Raw genomic sequence first — 13,410 nt, forward strand, 5'->3', positions numbered from 1 at the left:
GTCACTAAGGTGACCAACTCATCTCAGTTTTCCCAGGACTTTCTCAGTTTTCACATTGGAAGTCTCTTGTCCCAGTCCTCTCAGTCCCCGGCAACTCAAATGGTTGGTTACCTGAGTTCTGGTCACTCTGACCATTAAAGTACCCCAGGTTCTGCTTTAGTGACTATTCACACCACCCAGGCAGAGGCCAAGAGAAAGCAAAAGAAATTCAGTTCTCAGGGTCATACCAGGGCCACCAAAACTGGGGTTGGTTGTGGAGCTCTGGACTTGGGGTGCAGGTATACTTAGAGTGTCTAATCTGGGGTGGAAGAAGAAAGGCCATTGACACAGATGGAGGTAGGGAGCAGCTGGGGAGAGGAGGCAAAGATGAGCCAGTTTGTGTCAGAAGGGGCCTCTGATTGACCCAAGAGCTCTGAGCCAGAAGCTTCTGTACTGAAACTTCGACTGCAGAGGCTTCTTCCTGTCGTCATGCTCTGGTCCCTAACTTCCTGTTACATATTCCTCGTCTCACACACCATCTGTGGTCAGAAAGCCCTTCCTCAACTCTGCCTTTGGTTCTTGCTGTGGTTTCAGCCTATTCATTTTCATCATATCCTCTGCCTGACAGCTACTGGGTCAATTTTGCTCTGGCTTTTCTCAAAGCAGAGAAAGTGGGGGCCGCAAAGGGTAAGGGACTTCCAAGACCACTGTTACACTCTGCATCTTTCCTGAGAGTGACAGAGTTGGAAGAGAAGCAGGAAGGATAATAGTCAGAATGAAAGAAAGACTTTTCAGTTCTTAGCTTCTGCAGGAGAGGTTGTGAAGAGGAGGAAGGGGAAGAGCGACCCTTTTGGGGGCCGTTTCCCTTTCCACAGTCCTGGTATCCCCTCTTAGCAGGGCAGGCGTGTGGCATCACCACCCGTACTCCCTCACGCCTTTTTCCTACGCTCAGCCTCTACTTCCTCTGTGTGTCTAAAAGGTGGAACTGAAGAGTCAGCTGCGGGAAGGTAGAAAAGAAGGGGTGCTGAGTTGTCCTCCTTGCTCAGTGCCCAGATATTAAATCCAAACTCATGTTTCAGGGTAGCCACATGGGTAAGCACAAGGCAAGTGGCTGGGAGAGGAGGAAGAAATTGGCATTCTGTGTGATCCTAAGGAGACCTTTTGGGCTTTGGCTTCTACCAAGAGAAGGGAGTTGATTGATCTAGAATAGAACCAGTCTTTTTCAATGAGAGTAGGGATGGGGGTATTAGAAGAGGGCCCTTTCACCCCAACTCAGCTAATGGCTTGAACCCAGGCCAAGGACAAGGTGCTGACCTTTAAGTCACAAAATTATAACCCAAACTCAGAACTTAACCATAGCTCTAACCTAAACTTCTATTAATCTCAAAATCTGCTTGTTCACACAAAATATAAAGATAACCAACACTCTGTCCTCTCAGTCTAAGTCCATTTCCCCTCTCTAGCTTCCATCCCTCCTTCTCCAGTATGACACAATTTATTAGTCTGTTCAATTCTCCAGTCTAGACCTGCATCTGAGGCCACACCCCAGCCTGCTCACTCCTGCACCCCTCTTTCGTCTCTCGCTGTCCCTTCTTGGCCTCTTCTGGGACACAAAGGCTATTCTCCCCTCCTAGTGAAGGAAGGGGGTAGGAGTTTCAGCCCCACCCTCAGGAAGATGTGTCTTCCCCCTCCCCTGCTCTGTAGTACTTCCTCTCTGGCAGACTTAGCTGACAGCACCCAGGACTGGGGCCAGACCCCTGACACTGGGACAGATCTTGGAATAGGCTACACCACTTCCCTGACCCTCAGATTGGCACCAGCTTCCACCAGTATTCAGCAAAGCCTGTAAGTAAGGACCCTGGGGAAAGGGGAGGTCATAGAGGGGTGAGGTGCAGCCATGAGAGAAGGTGAAAAGGAATTTCCGAAGAGAGCCTGACTAGTGGTAAAAGGACTTGGGAGGATTTGTTCTCCTCTCCTCTCCAGGAACTGCTCCCCATCCCTGTTATTACTGGTGGACTCTGGGCATCTCTTGGAAGAGTGGGTAGGGGATTGGAGGATGTCAATGGGACAGAGGGTGCTAAGTACCTGACAGGAGACAGAGGAGCTAGCCTTTTGACAGGTACAGCATTGGCAAGGAAATCTCCCCAGTCTGGTTCTGGGTTTGAGGATCTCCTAAGGGAAGAAGGCTGAAAGGGTCTAGAAATGCTAATGCTGCCGGTGCTGTGGATTTTGCAATTGAGTCTGTGGGAAGGAAGGGGCCCCATGGCCCAGTTAGGAAATAAGTCTTTCTACTCGGTCAGGTCCCCTAAGACAGGTGCTTATTGTGACGGTGCTTCTAATGCTGCTGATCTTGTGGAAAGACTAGAGTACTCAGGCTAGGTGTGTCTAGAGATTCAGGAAACCCTTGGTCCCCTACTCTCATGCGAGTGTTCACCTCACCTTCCAGGTCCTTGCAATGGCCACGAACACTACATCTCCTGCAGGACCTTCCTCACAAAGTTTTATGTTCATCTCTCTGCTGGCTATCATCCTACTGTCAGTGGCTCTGGCTGTGGGGCTCCCTGGCAACAGCTTTGTGGTGTGGAGCATCCTGGTAAAGATGCAAAAGCGCTCTGTCACTGCCCTGATGGTGCTGAACTTGGCCCTGGCCGACTTGGCTGTATTGCTCACTGCTCCCTTTTTCCTCCACTCCCTGGCCCGAGGCACCTGGATTTTTGGAGTGGCTGGCTGCCGCCTGTTCCACTACATTTGCGGAGTCAGCATGTATGCCAGCGTCCTGCTTATCATGGCCATGAGTCTGGACCGCTCACTGGCGGTGGCCCGCCCCTTTGTGTCCCAGAAGCTGCGCACCAAGACGATGGCCCGGAGGGTGCTAGCAGGCATCTGGGTGTTGTCAGCTCTGCTGGCCACGCCCGTCATTGTGTATCGCTCTGTGGTACCGAAAAACGAGAGCCTAGTTTGCTTCCTGACATACTCCAGTGAAAGACACAGAGCCTTCCATCTGCTCTTCGAGGCTTTCACGGGCTTCCTGCTGCCCTTTCTGGTCGTGGTGGCCAGCTATGCCGACATCGGGCGCAGGCTGCAGGCCAGGCGCTTCCGCCGCAGCCGCCGTACCAGCCGCCTGGTGGTGCTCATCATCTTGACCTTCACCGCCTTCTGGCTGCCCTACCACCTGGTAAACCTGGCTGAAGCCAGCCGCGCCCTGGCTGGCAGGGCCCCGAGGTCGGGGCCTGTGGGGCTGCGGCTTACCCTGGCCCGCTACGTGCTCATTGCGCTGGCCTTCCTGAGCAGCAGCATGAACCCTGTGCTGTATGCCTGTGCTGGCGGCAGCCTGCTGCGCTCTGTTGGTGTGGGCTTCGTTGCCAAGCTGTTAGAGGCCACCGGCTCTGAGGCATCCAGCACCCGCCGTGGGGGTACCTTGAACCAGACTGTGAGGAGCTCCCCTGCCTCTCCCGACCCTGGCCCTGCTGAGAGTCTCACTGTCTCCACCAACCCTCTCGATGAAGCTAACTGAACCAGGCCTGGGAGTACTGGTGGAAAGAAGCTGGCTTTCCTCCTGGCCTGACCCAATTCTGCACTGCACCTCCAGGAGAAGGCTCATGGGGGTGGAGCGGAAGAAGAGGGAGGGGAGGGGCAAGTACGGGCAGAATCAGAGGCTGGGCAACTTTGCAATTAAAACAGAAGTCTGAAATCAAGTCCATCTTGTGTGTAGAATGTGTGTGTTGTGTGGGTTGGGATGCTCCTGGGTGCCTTTATGGGGGTCCCTCCAGATAGCTGAGAGGCACATCCTTTAGTTTTCCATGATTTTCGGTTTAGAAAAGGACACAAAGACAGACATAGAAATCAGACCTGCCCCACTGCCCAATTCTGAGGCAGGTGGCCTGCAGGTCATACTCAGAACAACAGACTCCTGAAGGAGCTAAGCAAGAAAGACCACACATGGGGGTTCATCACTTATCGCTCATCCTGTCTCCCTGACTCAGCGGACTTTCTGAGAAAACTCAGAGTTATTATTGTTAGCAAGACTCCAACTTCCTGCCAGAAACCTTTATCTTCTCAGTAGGAGGGGTTCTAGGGGATTGCTTTCCCTCCCTCCATCTCCCAAGGAGGCCTCACTTGAGAACCAAGTCAGCAAGTCTTATCCTAGAATTCTTCACATAAGCATTCCGCCAGCCCCAAAACACACTCTGGCACAAGGTGGGGCTAAGGGTCCTCTGTGACTGTAGTCACTCTTAGGAAATGAAGATTTCCCAAAGTGAGATGGATGAACAACTTTTTCCTAGGGATGGCTGTTGTGTTAGAGAGCCTCTTTCTGTTCTGCCAGCACTTTAGGAAGATGGTAGCAGCAGTAGCTGTGGTGTACTTTTTGAATCATTCCTATAAGAACAGAACAAATAGAGAAAAAAACCCCACAAAAATCCACGTGTAACATCTGCAACGAACCTAGGGAGTCAAGGCATCCCTCATAGACCCAAAAATATGAGCAGGTAGGAATGAACCATGGTTGTTTCAAGCACCATATCAACAACTGAGCAGAAGGATGAAGAAGGAAGCAAGGGGCATCTGAAGGATCTGAGAACAGAAGAACCCCCAAACTGCCTACAGGTCCTCCCCGGAAATCATCGTGGGTCATTTGAGAACAGCAGCTGAAACGGAGAGAGACCTAATAAATATTTTCAATGCCTCTCACCCAAGCTGCATAGTAAGCACATAATAGATACTTATTTTGTCTTTGATAAATGAGTAAATGCCAAATGACATTTTCCTGGAGATTCCTTCCAATATTTGAGGATGGGGAGCAGGAAAGGACAAATCCTTGTTTTGAGTCATGTGGCTAAAATTCTTCATGCTTCCAAGGTTTACAAAATACCGGAATCACGTTGGCAGGTGGGTAGGAGGCTGAGACAGTTATCTTCCTAAGCTTGTGAAAAAGAATCACCCCCTTCCACAAATACAAATTCATGCGCATGCGCGCGCGCGCGCGCGCGCACACACACACACACACACACACACACACACACTCAATTTGGCCTGGGAAGAAGCAGTCCTGCTGAGAGGCAAGGAGTAGGTGATCCCAGCTATCTCGGTAGCTCTAATATCAATTGGCTCCAGACATACCAGAGTCTCTTTATTGAGGATCTTAGAGGTGGAGAGGAAGGAGTGGGGTCTCAGCCCAGGGTGGCTGAAGGAGGTCCAACTCGTGTCAAATCTGTGTTCAGGAAGTAGGTGCACAGCTGCCCTTTGCCTTTGACCTTGATGACACCCCGGCTGTAGCAGGTGTAACCTAAGGACTGCAGGGCACGGGCTGTCTCCTCAGTTACCTGCAATTGAAGGGGGGTGAGGTAGTAGGGGTGGCCCTATCCTTATCCCTTGCCCCCCTGCCTTCAGTGTGGCTCCCTCACTTGGATCTTGCCCAGGACTCCTGTACTCTCCATGCGGCTGGCCACATTCACTGTGTTGCCCCAGATGTCATATTGTGGCTTCTGGGCCCCTATCACTCCAGCCACCACAGGTCCATGGTTCAACCCTGACAAGAGATGTGGTAAAAAGAGGGGAGATTTGAGGAGGTAGCGGGGAAGAAAAGGTTCACGGAACTAGGGAGAAGAGCCTGGGGGCCCTTAGAGTAAAGAAGTCTGGAGCTGGAGGAGGGTGGCCTAGGGAAGGGGGTGGGTGTGCCTCGTAGCTTGAGGCCCAGCAGCTTCAAGCTCCATACCTGGAAGAGCAGATAACAAAGGACTTGGGGAAGATGAGGAGGAGGTCCCAGACTGCCCCAGCAAGGGAAAGCCCTTACCCACACGCAGGCGGAAGTTGTTGAATGAGTGCTTGTTGATGACATCCAGCTTAGACCCAAGGGCCACCGCAAACTCCACCATGGTGCCAAGGTGGCTGCAGCTTCGCTCAGCATCCTGGCAATGGGTCGGCCACCAGGATAGGTCAATGAGGGCACAGGAATAAGGCCCATTTATGGGCCCACCAATGAGAGCCCAGGTGAGGGTTGATAGGTAAGGAAGGAATGCTGTACCTGCTGTGCATCCTGTCCAGAGGTGGCATTTAAGCCTGTAGCTGCCATGTAGGTGCTGCAGATCGTTTTGATCTTTTCCACCCCACTGAACTTGGGCTTAGAGAGCAGCTGTATAGAGAGAGGAGGCTGTGTCCCCAGTTTATTTTGCTCTCCTCCTCCTCTCTCCCTGAAGACCAGCCCCAGGTTTTTGGAGGCTAAAGGACCAGGCTGTGGGGTCAGGGATGGTGGCAGGAGGGAGAGTTGGTTGTAGACAAAGTTGTTGGAGAGGATAGAGCTGGAGAATTGGAGGAGGGGGAAGACTGAGAAAGCAGGGTGGGCTTCATGGCCAGGAGAGCAAAGTGGAAGGCGGGGCTGGTGGGGAATTCTAGAATCCTGGACGTAGGACTGGGTGACCGGTGGAGCTGTTACCTCATCAAAATCAGCAATGATCTCATTGAGCAGCCGCAGACACTCTAGCCCCTCATGGTTGATGTTAGATTCGGAGTAAAACTCCTTAAAGTCTGGGACTGAGGCGAAGAGGACACAGACACACTCGTAGGACTGGTGGTAGAGGTCCTGGGAGGGCGAAAAGCTGGGGTAAGGCTGTAGACCACCTTCTTTCCCCTCCTGTCCCTGTGTCCACAAGCCTCCTCCAGTGTGTAAGAAGGATTGGGGAGGAGGCGGGATGGGGAGGACCAGGTTACCCAAGGGATGTGACTCAGGAGTCAAAGACAGGGTCTCACTGTGATTCCAGGAGAGATAGGTTTGGGGTCAAGATCACCTCACAGCAATGTGAGGGGAGTCACTTCTAGAACTGGGATACATTGATGGGAAATATATTTATATCCTAGCTATCGCTAAAAGGTTTTAAATCAGTTAAATTGGCTTACAAAGATAGCTACAATTTGCAAGATAAAATAAAGCAATAATAGGAAAAATGGGGCAAAGGAAAAATAAGGGTAAGATGGTAAAGATGGAATTAGATCTGAGATTGCTTCACAAAATGGATATCATGAAGTCCTTGTTAGTCCTCAATTCTGGCTCTGAGCTTTTAGTATCCAATGCGAAGTCAGCAACATGATCGGTTACAAGATTATCAATATCTATAAGAGAAGAAACCAGTAGTAGACCTACTCCTAATCTTCAGAGCAGAGAACAGTTGGTGGGGGCTAAAGGGTGTGAAATAGCCCTTGGGCTGTTTCTTTCAATGCCCTTCAATACAGGTCAAGAACATTTCCATAGCAGAGAGTATGAGATGGTGGCGGTACAAATAAGATGGTGAAAATATGTGGGTGACCTTCTGATGGTCTGACTGTAGCAAGATATTTGAGGATCTAGAACAGCATCATCCAACAGAAGTTTCTGTGGTGGTGGAAATGTTCTCTATATATGCTGTCCAATATGGTGACTGCTAAGCACATACAGCTGTTGAGCACATAAAATGTGACCAGTGCAACTGAGGACTTGAATTTTCTATTTAATTAATTTAAATTTATATGGCCACACATTGCTAATGGCTATCATACTGGATAGTGCGGGTCCAGAGAGATGGGTGGACTGTGTCCTCCACACAACTCCCATCAACACTTGATGAAGCTTCTGAAAGGCATGGCGTGGTCATGAGTTGGAGTGGACACTCTCTCCAAGAACTTGAAACACTAAAATTCTGTGCTCATCAAAGACGGAGCCTAAGATCTTGTGAAAACAAGAGGCACCTGACAAGGACGTGGAGAGGTTTGAGCAACCGCCCGACCCACTAAGGGAGAGTCCAGAGAGGTTGGGCCAAGGGCCAAGACTTCCATCTGAAATTAGTCCCTATGGTATCTGGGGCTCGGGAGTCAGGGGTGGGGAGTTACCTCGTTGCGCCGGTTCTGGCCAATGAACTGGGGGGCCACGTGCGCAGGAAGCACGTTCTCCAAGAGCAGCCGAGTCAGGTTCTCCATCATCTCTGTCTCTTCCCGCTCCTGCCTCAGTTTCTTCTTCCACAGGAAGTCCAGGCGGCAATAATACTCATTCTGGGAATGGTCGCCAGGGGGCCATGGGGAGACATAGTGCAAGGAAATCCCCAGCACCTGAGTGTTCACCCCCCTAAAACCACACTACCCTGTAGTTTAGAGATAAGGTTTAAGGTGCAACTACCCCTGGGGTGACTCCCTTGAAACTAGATTCAAACTAGGGTGGGCAGAATTGGCAGCAGATTGTTTTTTCTTAAGCATGGACTTTCCTAGATTGGGGGTGGGAGGGAGGAGGGAGGAGAGAACTTGAGGACACTCTCCTTGGGGAGTGAAGGAGAAAGAGAATAGGAAATTTCACTTAGAAGCTTTCAAAGGGTATGCCACTTGGGCTCAGCCCTGGAGACAGATTAAGGAAAGGGTGAGAGAGACTAAGTTACAAATATGGGGACCCTCCCACCTTACCCTTCATACCAAGGCCCTGGAAGGCTGAGCTGGGTGACTTACCTGCCGAGCCAAGACAAGGAGTGTGAAGAAGAAGATGAAGAAGGAGATAGCTCCCATGAGTTTGGGCTCCTTCAGCACCCCTGGCCTGAAGAGGCCACGGATCAGGGTTGTCCCTTGCCCTGCCCCCTTCACGATGGCTTCCCCCTTCCCCCAGTGCCCATGGAGCCCTCAACCTTCCTCCTGCTTTACCCTGTGGGAGGTTCAGGTCAGCGAGGTGAGGACAGCTCTGCCCTGTCCCATCTCACCCCGTCCCAGAGGGCCCAGACACCTCTGTCCAATGGTTACGCGCACCTGGAGTCCAAGGGGCCGAGATAGAGGCGGGCAACGAGGCAATCCGACAGCCAGGCATGGGAGTGCAGGAAGAGGGAGCAGGAGGCCACCAGCCACAGCAGGAGCAGCAGCAGCTTCAGTTCAAAGCTCATGTGCAGAAAGAGGGAGCAGGAGAGGAAACCCAGCACACAGCAGTGCATGGAGTACTGTGGGGCAGGGGAGGGCTGGTTACGAGGTGGGGCATGTCCCACAGGCAGGGGTGGGGAATGCCTGAGCATTCCTGTCCTGCCCCACCCAGGTCCTTTCTGGGGAGCAGGGGGTGTCCACACACAGACACACACACAGACACACACACACACACACACACACACCACACACTCCCAAGTGTGGCTTATGTCTGTCCCAGTGCACGGGATGGAGTGTTTTTCAACTAAGGAGGTGGGGGAGGAGCTGAGGAAGGTTCTGAAGAAGGAGATTCAGGGCTGAGCGGACACTCACTGGGATGCTGATGAGAGGCAAGGACCCAGGGAGCTCCCAGGAGAGGTTGAAAGCCTCAGAGGACACATTGGGCACCCGGAAAGGGCAGTTCGATGCTGCCGGTAAGAAGAACTGCAGAAGAAGATGAGGAGCTGAGGTGGGCAGGTAGCTCCTTGGGCACAATGGTGTGCTGGATTTCAGCTGACCCAGGGATAAGTAAGGGCCAGACTCCTCCGAAGGAGCAGATTCTGCTATTTCTGGTTGGCGAGGGAGCTCACTGGTGGGGAGAGCAGGGCCTAGAGCAGTGGGTGTCATGAGCACTAGTCTGTCGTGGATCCACTTTGTGATCTCTTGCCAGCCACTCCCCCTTTTTGGGCCTGAGCTTCCCTTCTTGGCTGGGAGATGATTTATAAAGTGTCTTTCAGGGATAGAATTCTAGGAATGATTCTAAGTTTGAAATAATCAGCCAAACTCCATTACAAAATCACAGTGAGGAAGCTAAGTAATAAAGATCTGCCTACATAGAAAGAAGACAGGAAGACTGTCCACCAAAGTGTTAACAATGATTATACCCAGGTGGTAGGTTGTGGGTGACTATCATTTTTTTCATTACTTGTCTAACTGCCCTTCCAAATCCCTTGGCCTTAGTCTAACTGCCCTTCCAAATCCAGGAGGCCCTTTTCAGACTTTGATAGGTCAAACATGCCCTGATGGGGGTGCATAGGGCCCCCTCTGCCCTCACCAGGCTGGTAATGGCCATGGAAAAGACAAGGAGGATGGTGGCAGTGCCCAGGGCAACCCGCAGTCCGGGACGTGTGGCCACCAGGCCAGACAGTGCGGGAAGCCAGTGCAGCATCTTGGGGCCTTTCAAAACACACCTCTGTGGAAGGAGAATGGAGGTCTTAGCCATGGGGCGGGGGCCATGTCACGGTCAGAGCTTCAGCTTGCCACTTCCACCCCATAGCCCACCTCACCGTCAGGTGCTCTGAGAAGCAGGCGAAGAGGAGGAGGAGGAAGAGGAGGAAGGTGATGCTATAGGTGATGGCCAGGGCTGGGGGCCTAAAGGGAGACAACAGTGAGAACGTCAAGAGCCAGAGCAGGCTCCCTGTGTGTGGGAGGGTGCTGCGCCTTCTGGTTGGAGGACATGGGGAGAAGTGGTCCTGGGAGTCTGAACTGGCTGCCGATGGGGTCTGGGATGATAAAAGACATCATATACCATGGAAGAGTTCGGGGGCCTGGGATAGTTTTGGGCTGGGACAGGAACTAATAAGGTAGGGAGAAGATTAGAAAGGGGCAGGAGGCTCACAAGAGTGGCCGAGGCTGCATCAGACTGGTCCCCAGGACTTTGGGCCAAACCTCTTTCACCTGGCTGAGTTTTGAAAATGTCCTTGCCCCTCTTAGCAATGGACTAGGAGTGAGGACCTACTTTTCTACGCTCATTTGCTATGAGATTTAAGCTTCTCAACGGGGACAAAACTTCCATGGGAATGTTGTCAGAATCGAGAGACAGGCATTTGAAAATGCTTGGGTCCACCAGATGTAGAAAATTCACAGGATATGCAGGAGTAAAATGGGGCCCGTGATTATCACGGTTCCCCAGAACACGTATTTCCATTTCCTCCATGGGTCAGTGTCGAAACCAAGGGGAAGTTGGTAAAAGAAAAAGTGGGTGTTGGGGATCCGGAGGAACTAGATGGTCTGTTTTTAAGAATTAGGGCTTCCCTTGCCTGGGACTCTCTCACCTGTTTGTCACCAGCATCTGGATGATGAAGTTGGAGAGAAAAACCAGGAAGGTGCAGGCTGCATAGTATCTGAAGGCAGGGAGTGCGGAGAGTCGATACTGGAAGGGAGGGTTCGGGGTGGAGACAGGGGCACCAGTGCTGCTTATCACCTTGTGTCAATCCCGGGCAATGAGTGGGTCCCCCCGTCTCACTGTCTCACCCTCCAGTTTAGTCCCAGGTAACCCCTGCCCAGTTTTCCAAAGAGCTCAGTTTTCTCTCCCATCACCACCCGGTAATTCAATCTATAGGGTGACTTTGCTTTTAGAGAGATACAATCCCCTCTATCACCCACAGGACCACAAACTGAGCAGACCTGGGGAGGGGAGGTGGGGCCACCAGGACTGTCCCCTCCCCAGGGCTCAGGAGCTAAGGTAAGGAAATCCTCTGATGCCTGCCACACCCCCTAAGCCCACCTCTTTTTCCATCTCCTTCTCTCGGAAGTACAATGTCAGTGGGTTGAAGTCCTTTGACTGCTTCCACTGTCTGGTAGGAAGGCAAGGGGGAGGCAGTAAGCCCAGAGGAGGAAAGATCAGGGCAGGAAAGAATGGTCAGAGGAGTCTTTCCCCAGGCTGGAGCAGGGAAGGCCCTCCTCCCACCCCCACCCCCACCCCCAGGTCATCAGGGGAACACTACGTGTCCCCTACCACATGAGCCCATGGCCTCTAGCCCTCCCAGCCTTCTTCTGTTCTCCATACTTCTGAGAGTTGAGCTGTTCGATGACCTGGAAGAACTTGGCATCCCCGGTGTCCAGTTCATCATCTAGTCTCCGAGGGGTACGGCTCCTGCACAGTGAGAGCCCGGCCTGTCACCACTGAGACCCTCAAAAGCACCTGGTCAAAGCAAGAGCAGCCCCCACCTCCCTGAAAATGGAGGTAGGTCATCCAGACAGCCCCACTGTCAAAGTTGCTTGGGCCTCCTCACCGGTCCAGGCTCCACTGGGGGCCGAAGGAAGCCAGGGCTTTCTCCTGTCGGGAGAACACAAGAAGGGGAGGATGGGAAGATGGTGGGCATCCTTGGAACCTGTCTGCAGTGAAGCATTCTGTATCCACATATGTCTTTGACCTTGAGCATTTGATCCAGCTGTTTTCCCTGCCTCTAATGACTTCTCTCTCTCCACCAAGTCCCACCTGTTCTTGAGGGAAGGTTCAAACCACATTAGCTCCTTAAAGGTTCCTCCTGACTCTTTAGACTCCCAGCGGCCTTATACCTTGACTTCCTTATAATTTCCATCACTTATGAGGCAACCGTGTATCTTTTATAGGCTTCCATGGCTGTTGGTTTCTTATGTCTCATTTTCCTTAAGGACTGCACAAATTCCAAAGGCAGGGATTTTCCTATAGCCCTAAGATGCCAAAAAATCCTCGTTGGCGTGCATTGGAGTGACAACGCAGAACAGTCTGACTCTCCTCAAAACTTTAGTTATGGTTAGGCTGAACTGGACGGTGGTAGGGGAGGAAAACAAACAAACAAAAAAAAGAACAGTCTGACTCTCCTCAAAACTTTAGTTATGGTTAGGCTGAACTGGACGGTGGTAGGGGAGGAAAACAAACAAACAAAAAAAAATGGAGAAGAAAGGGGAAGAGAAACAGACTTGATTAGAGTCATTCTCTTCTGCACCCAAAAGACTACGGTGAGTGTGTGCAGAGGTAAGAAAACGAGCAGCGAGTGAAGCAGGTTAGGACAAACAGCAAGGTAAAGGGCGAAGCTTCGAGGCCATGGCCCAGGGCAAGATGCGTGGTGACCTTCTTCCCTGTACCCCTAGGCTCACGTGAAGGAGGCAGGGTCACAGGGGTCCTCATCGTCCCCCGAAACCGAAACCTCGTGTATGTGAAAGGAGAAGGAGAGACAGAGACTGAGAGAAATAGAGAGAGGTTGAAAGATATGTTCTAGGTATGAGCCCATCTATTCATCTATGTCTGGGTCTAAGTTTTTTCAGACTCCCTACTTGCCCACGTGGCCAATGCCTGTAAGTTATTTGAAGGCAAGGAAAACATCTTATTCATTTCTGTCTTCTCAAGAACTAGCTTAGTGCCTGCCACAAAATAGGTGCTCAAAAACTGCAGAAGGAATGACTGGATGAATGGGATCTACTGGCACAAACAAGGCCCCACGACCCCAAAGTTTCTCATTGTTTAAGAGTAAGCCAATTGCGACTCTCAGCATTTCTAACGTGATTGAAAACCTGGAACTTCAGGGGCTGAGAAGCAAAATTCTGAGCTGGTGAGGTACTGCCTCAGTAGATACCCCGAGACAAAGGGCTCCTGCTCCTCCACTCTGACACCTCCTAGCCTGTACCTTAGTGTGGGATTGGGGAAGTCTGGCATGGGTTCTGGGGTATATTCCCATCATGGGGCTGCACCCAACGTTGTCTCAGGTCCCTGGGCTCCCCCCTCTATTTCACTCTTACCCTGGAGGCCTCATCCTGCAACAGTCGTCTGGGTCT

The 13,410-nt window shown here is 51.7% G+C and overlaps 2 protein-coding genes across 2 annotated transcripts in view; one reads left to right on the forward strand and one right to left on the reverse strand.

Moving 5' to 3' along the window:
• The first annotated feature begins 1,709 nt into the window (after positions 1–1,709).
• On the forward strand, positions 1,710–3,632 carry LTB4R (leukotriene B4 receptor). The gene is made up of 2 exons (XM_011385533.2): positions 1,710–1,824; positions 2,426–3,632. Exon 2 carries the CDS (start codon positions 2,435–2,437, stop codon positions 3,491–3,493), a length of 1,059 nt encoding a protein of 352 aa, XP_011383835.1. The 5' UTR covers positions 1,710–1,824; positions 2,426–2,434; the 3' UTR covers positions 3,494–3,632.
• A 1,444-nt stretch (positions 3,633–5,076) lies between these two features.
• ADCY4 (adenylate cyclase 4) overlaps positions 5,077–13,410 on the reverse strand; it is a 15,851-nt gene continuing 7,517 nt past the window's right edge. The window contains exons 11-25 of the mRNA XM_011385532.1: positions 11,889–11,932; positions 11,663–11,749; positions 11,381–11,450; positions 10,929–11,026; positions 10,161–10,245; positions 9,929–10,066; positions 9,208–9,318; positions 8,731–8,915; positions 8,440–8,524; positions 7,837–7,995; positions 6,410–6,556; positions 6,002–6,109; positions 5,771–5,885; positions 5,382–5,506; positions 5,077–5,300 (exon numbers count right to left, since the gene is read on the reverse strand). Of these exons, the coding sequence (XP_011383834.1) occupies positions 5,148–5,300; positions 5,382–5,506; positions 5,771–5,885; positions 6,002–6,109; positions 6,410–6,556; positions 7,837–7,995; positions 8,440–8,524; positions 8,731–8,915; positions 9,208–9,318; positions 9,929–10,066; positions 10,161–10,245; positions 10,929–11,026; positions 11,381–11,450; positions 11,663–11,749; positions 11,889–11,932 (1,710 nt within the window). The 3' untranslated portion in view covers positions 5,077–5,147. The remainder of the gene's footprint in view (positions 5,301–5,381; positions 5,507–5,770; positions 5,886–6,001; positions 6,110–6,409; positions 6,557–7,836; positions 7,996–8,439; positions 8,525–8,730; positions 8,916–9,207; positions 9,319–9,928; positions 10,067–10,160; positions 10,246–10,928; positions 11,027–11,380; positions 11,451–11,662; positions 11,750–11,888; positions 11,933–13,410) is intronic.

This window comes from Pteropus vampyrus, unplaced genomic scaffold (genome assembly GCF_000151845.1).
Source record: "Pteropus vampyrus isolate Shadow unplaced genomic scaffold, Pvam_2.0 Scaffold736, whole genome shotgun sequence".
NCBI classification, from domain to species: Eukaryota; Metazoa; Chordata; class Mammalia; order Chiroptera; family Pteropodidae; genus Pteropus; species Pteropus vampyrus.

Bases quoted from the DNA above. Each gene is read 5' to 3' on its own strand.
- LTB4R (XM_011385533.2), top strand. From the start codon at position 2,435: ATGGCCACGAACACTACATCTCCTGCAGGACCTTCCTCACAAAGTTTT.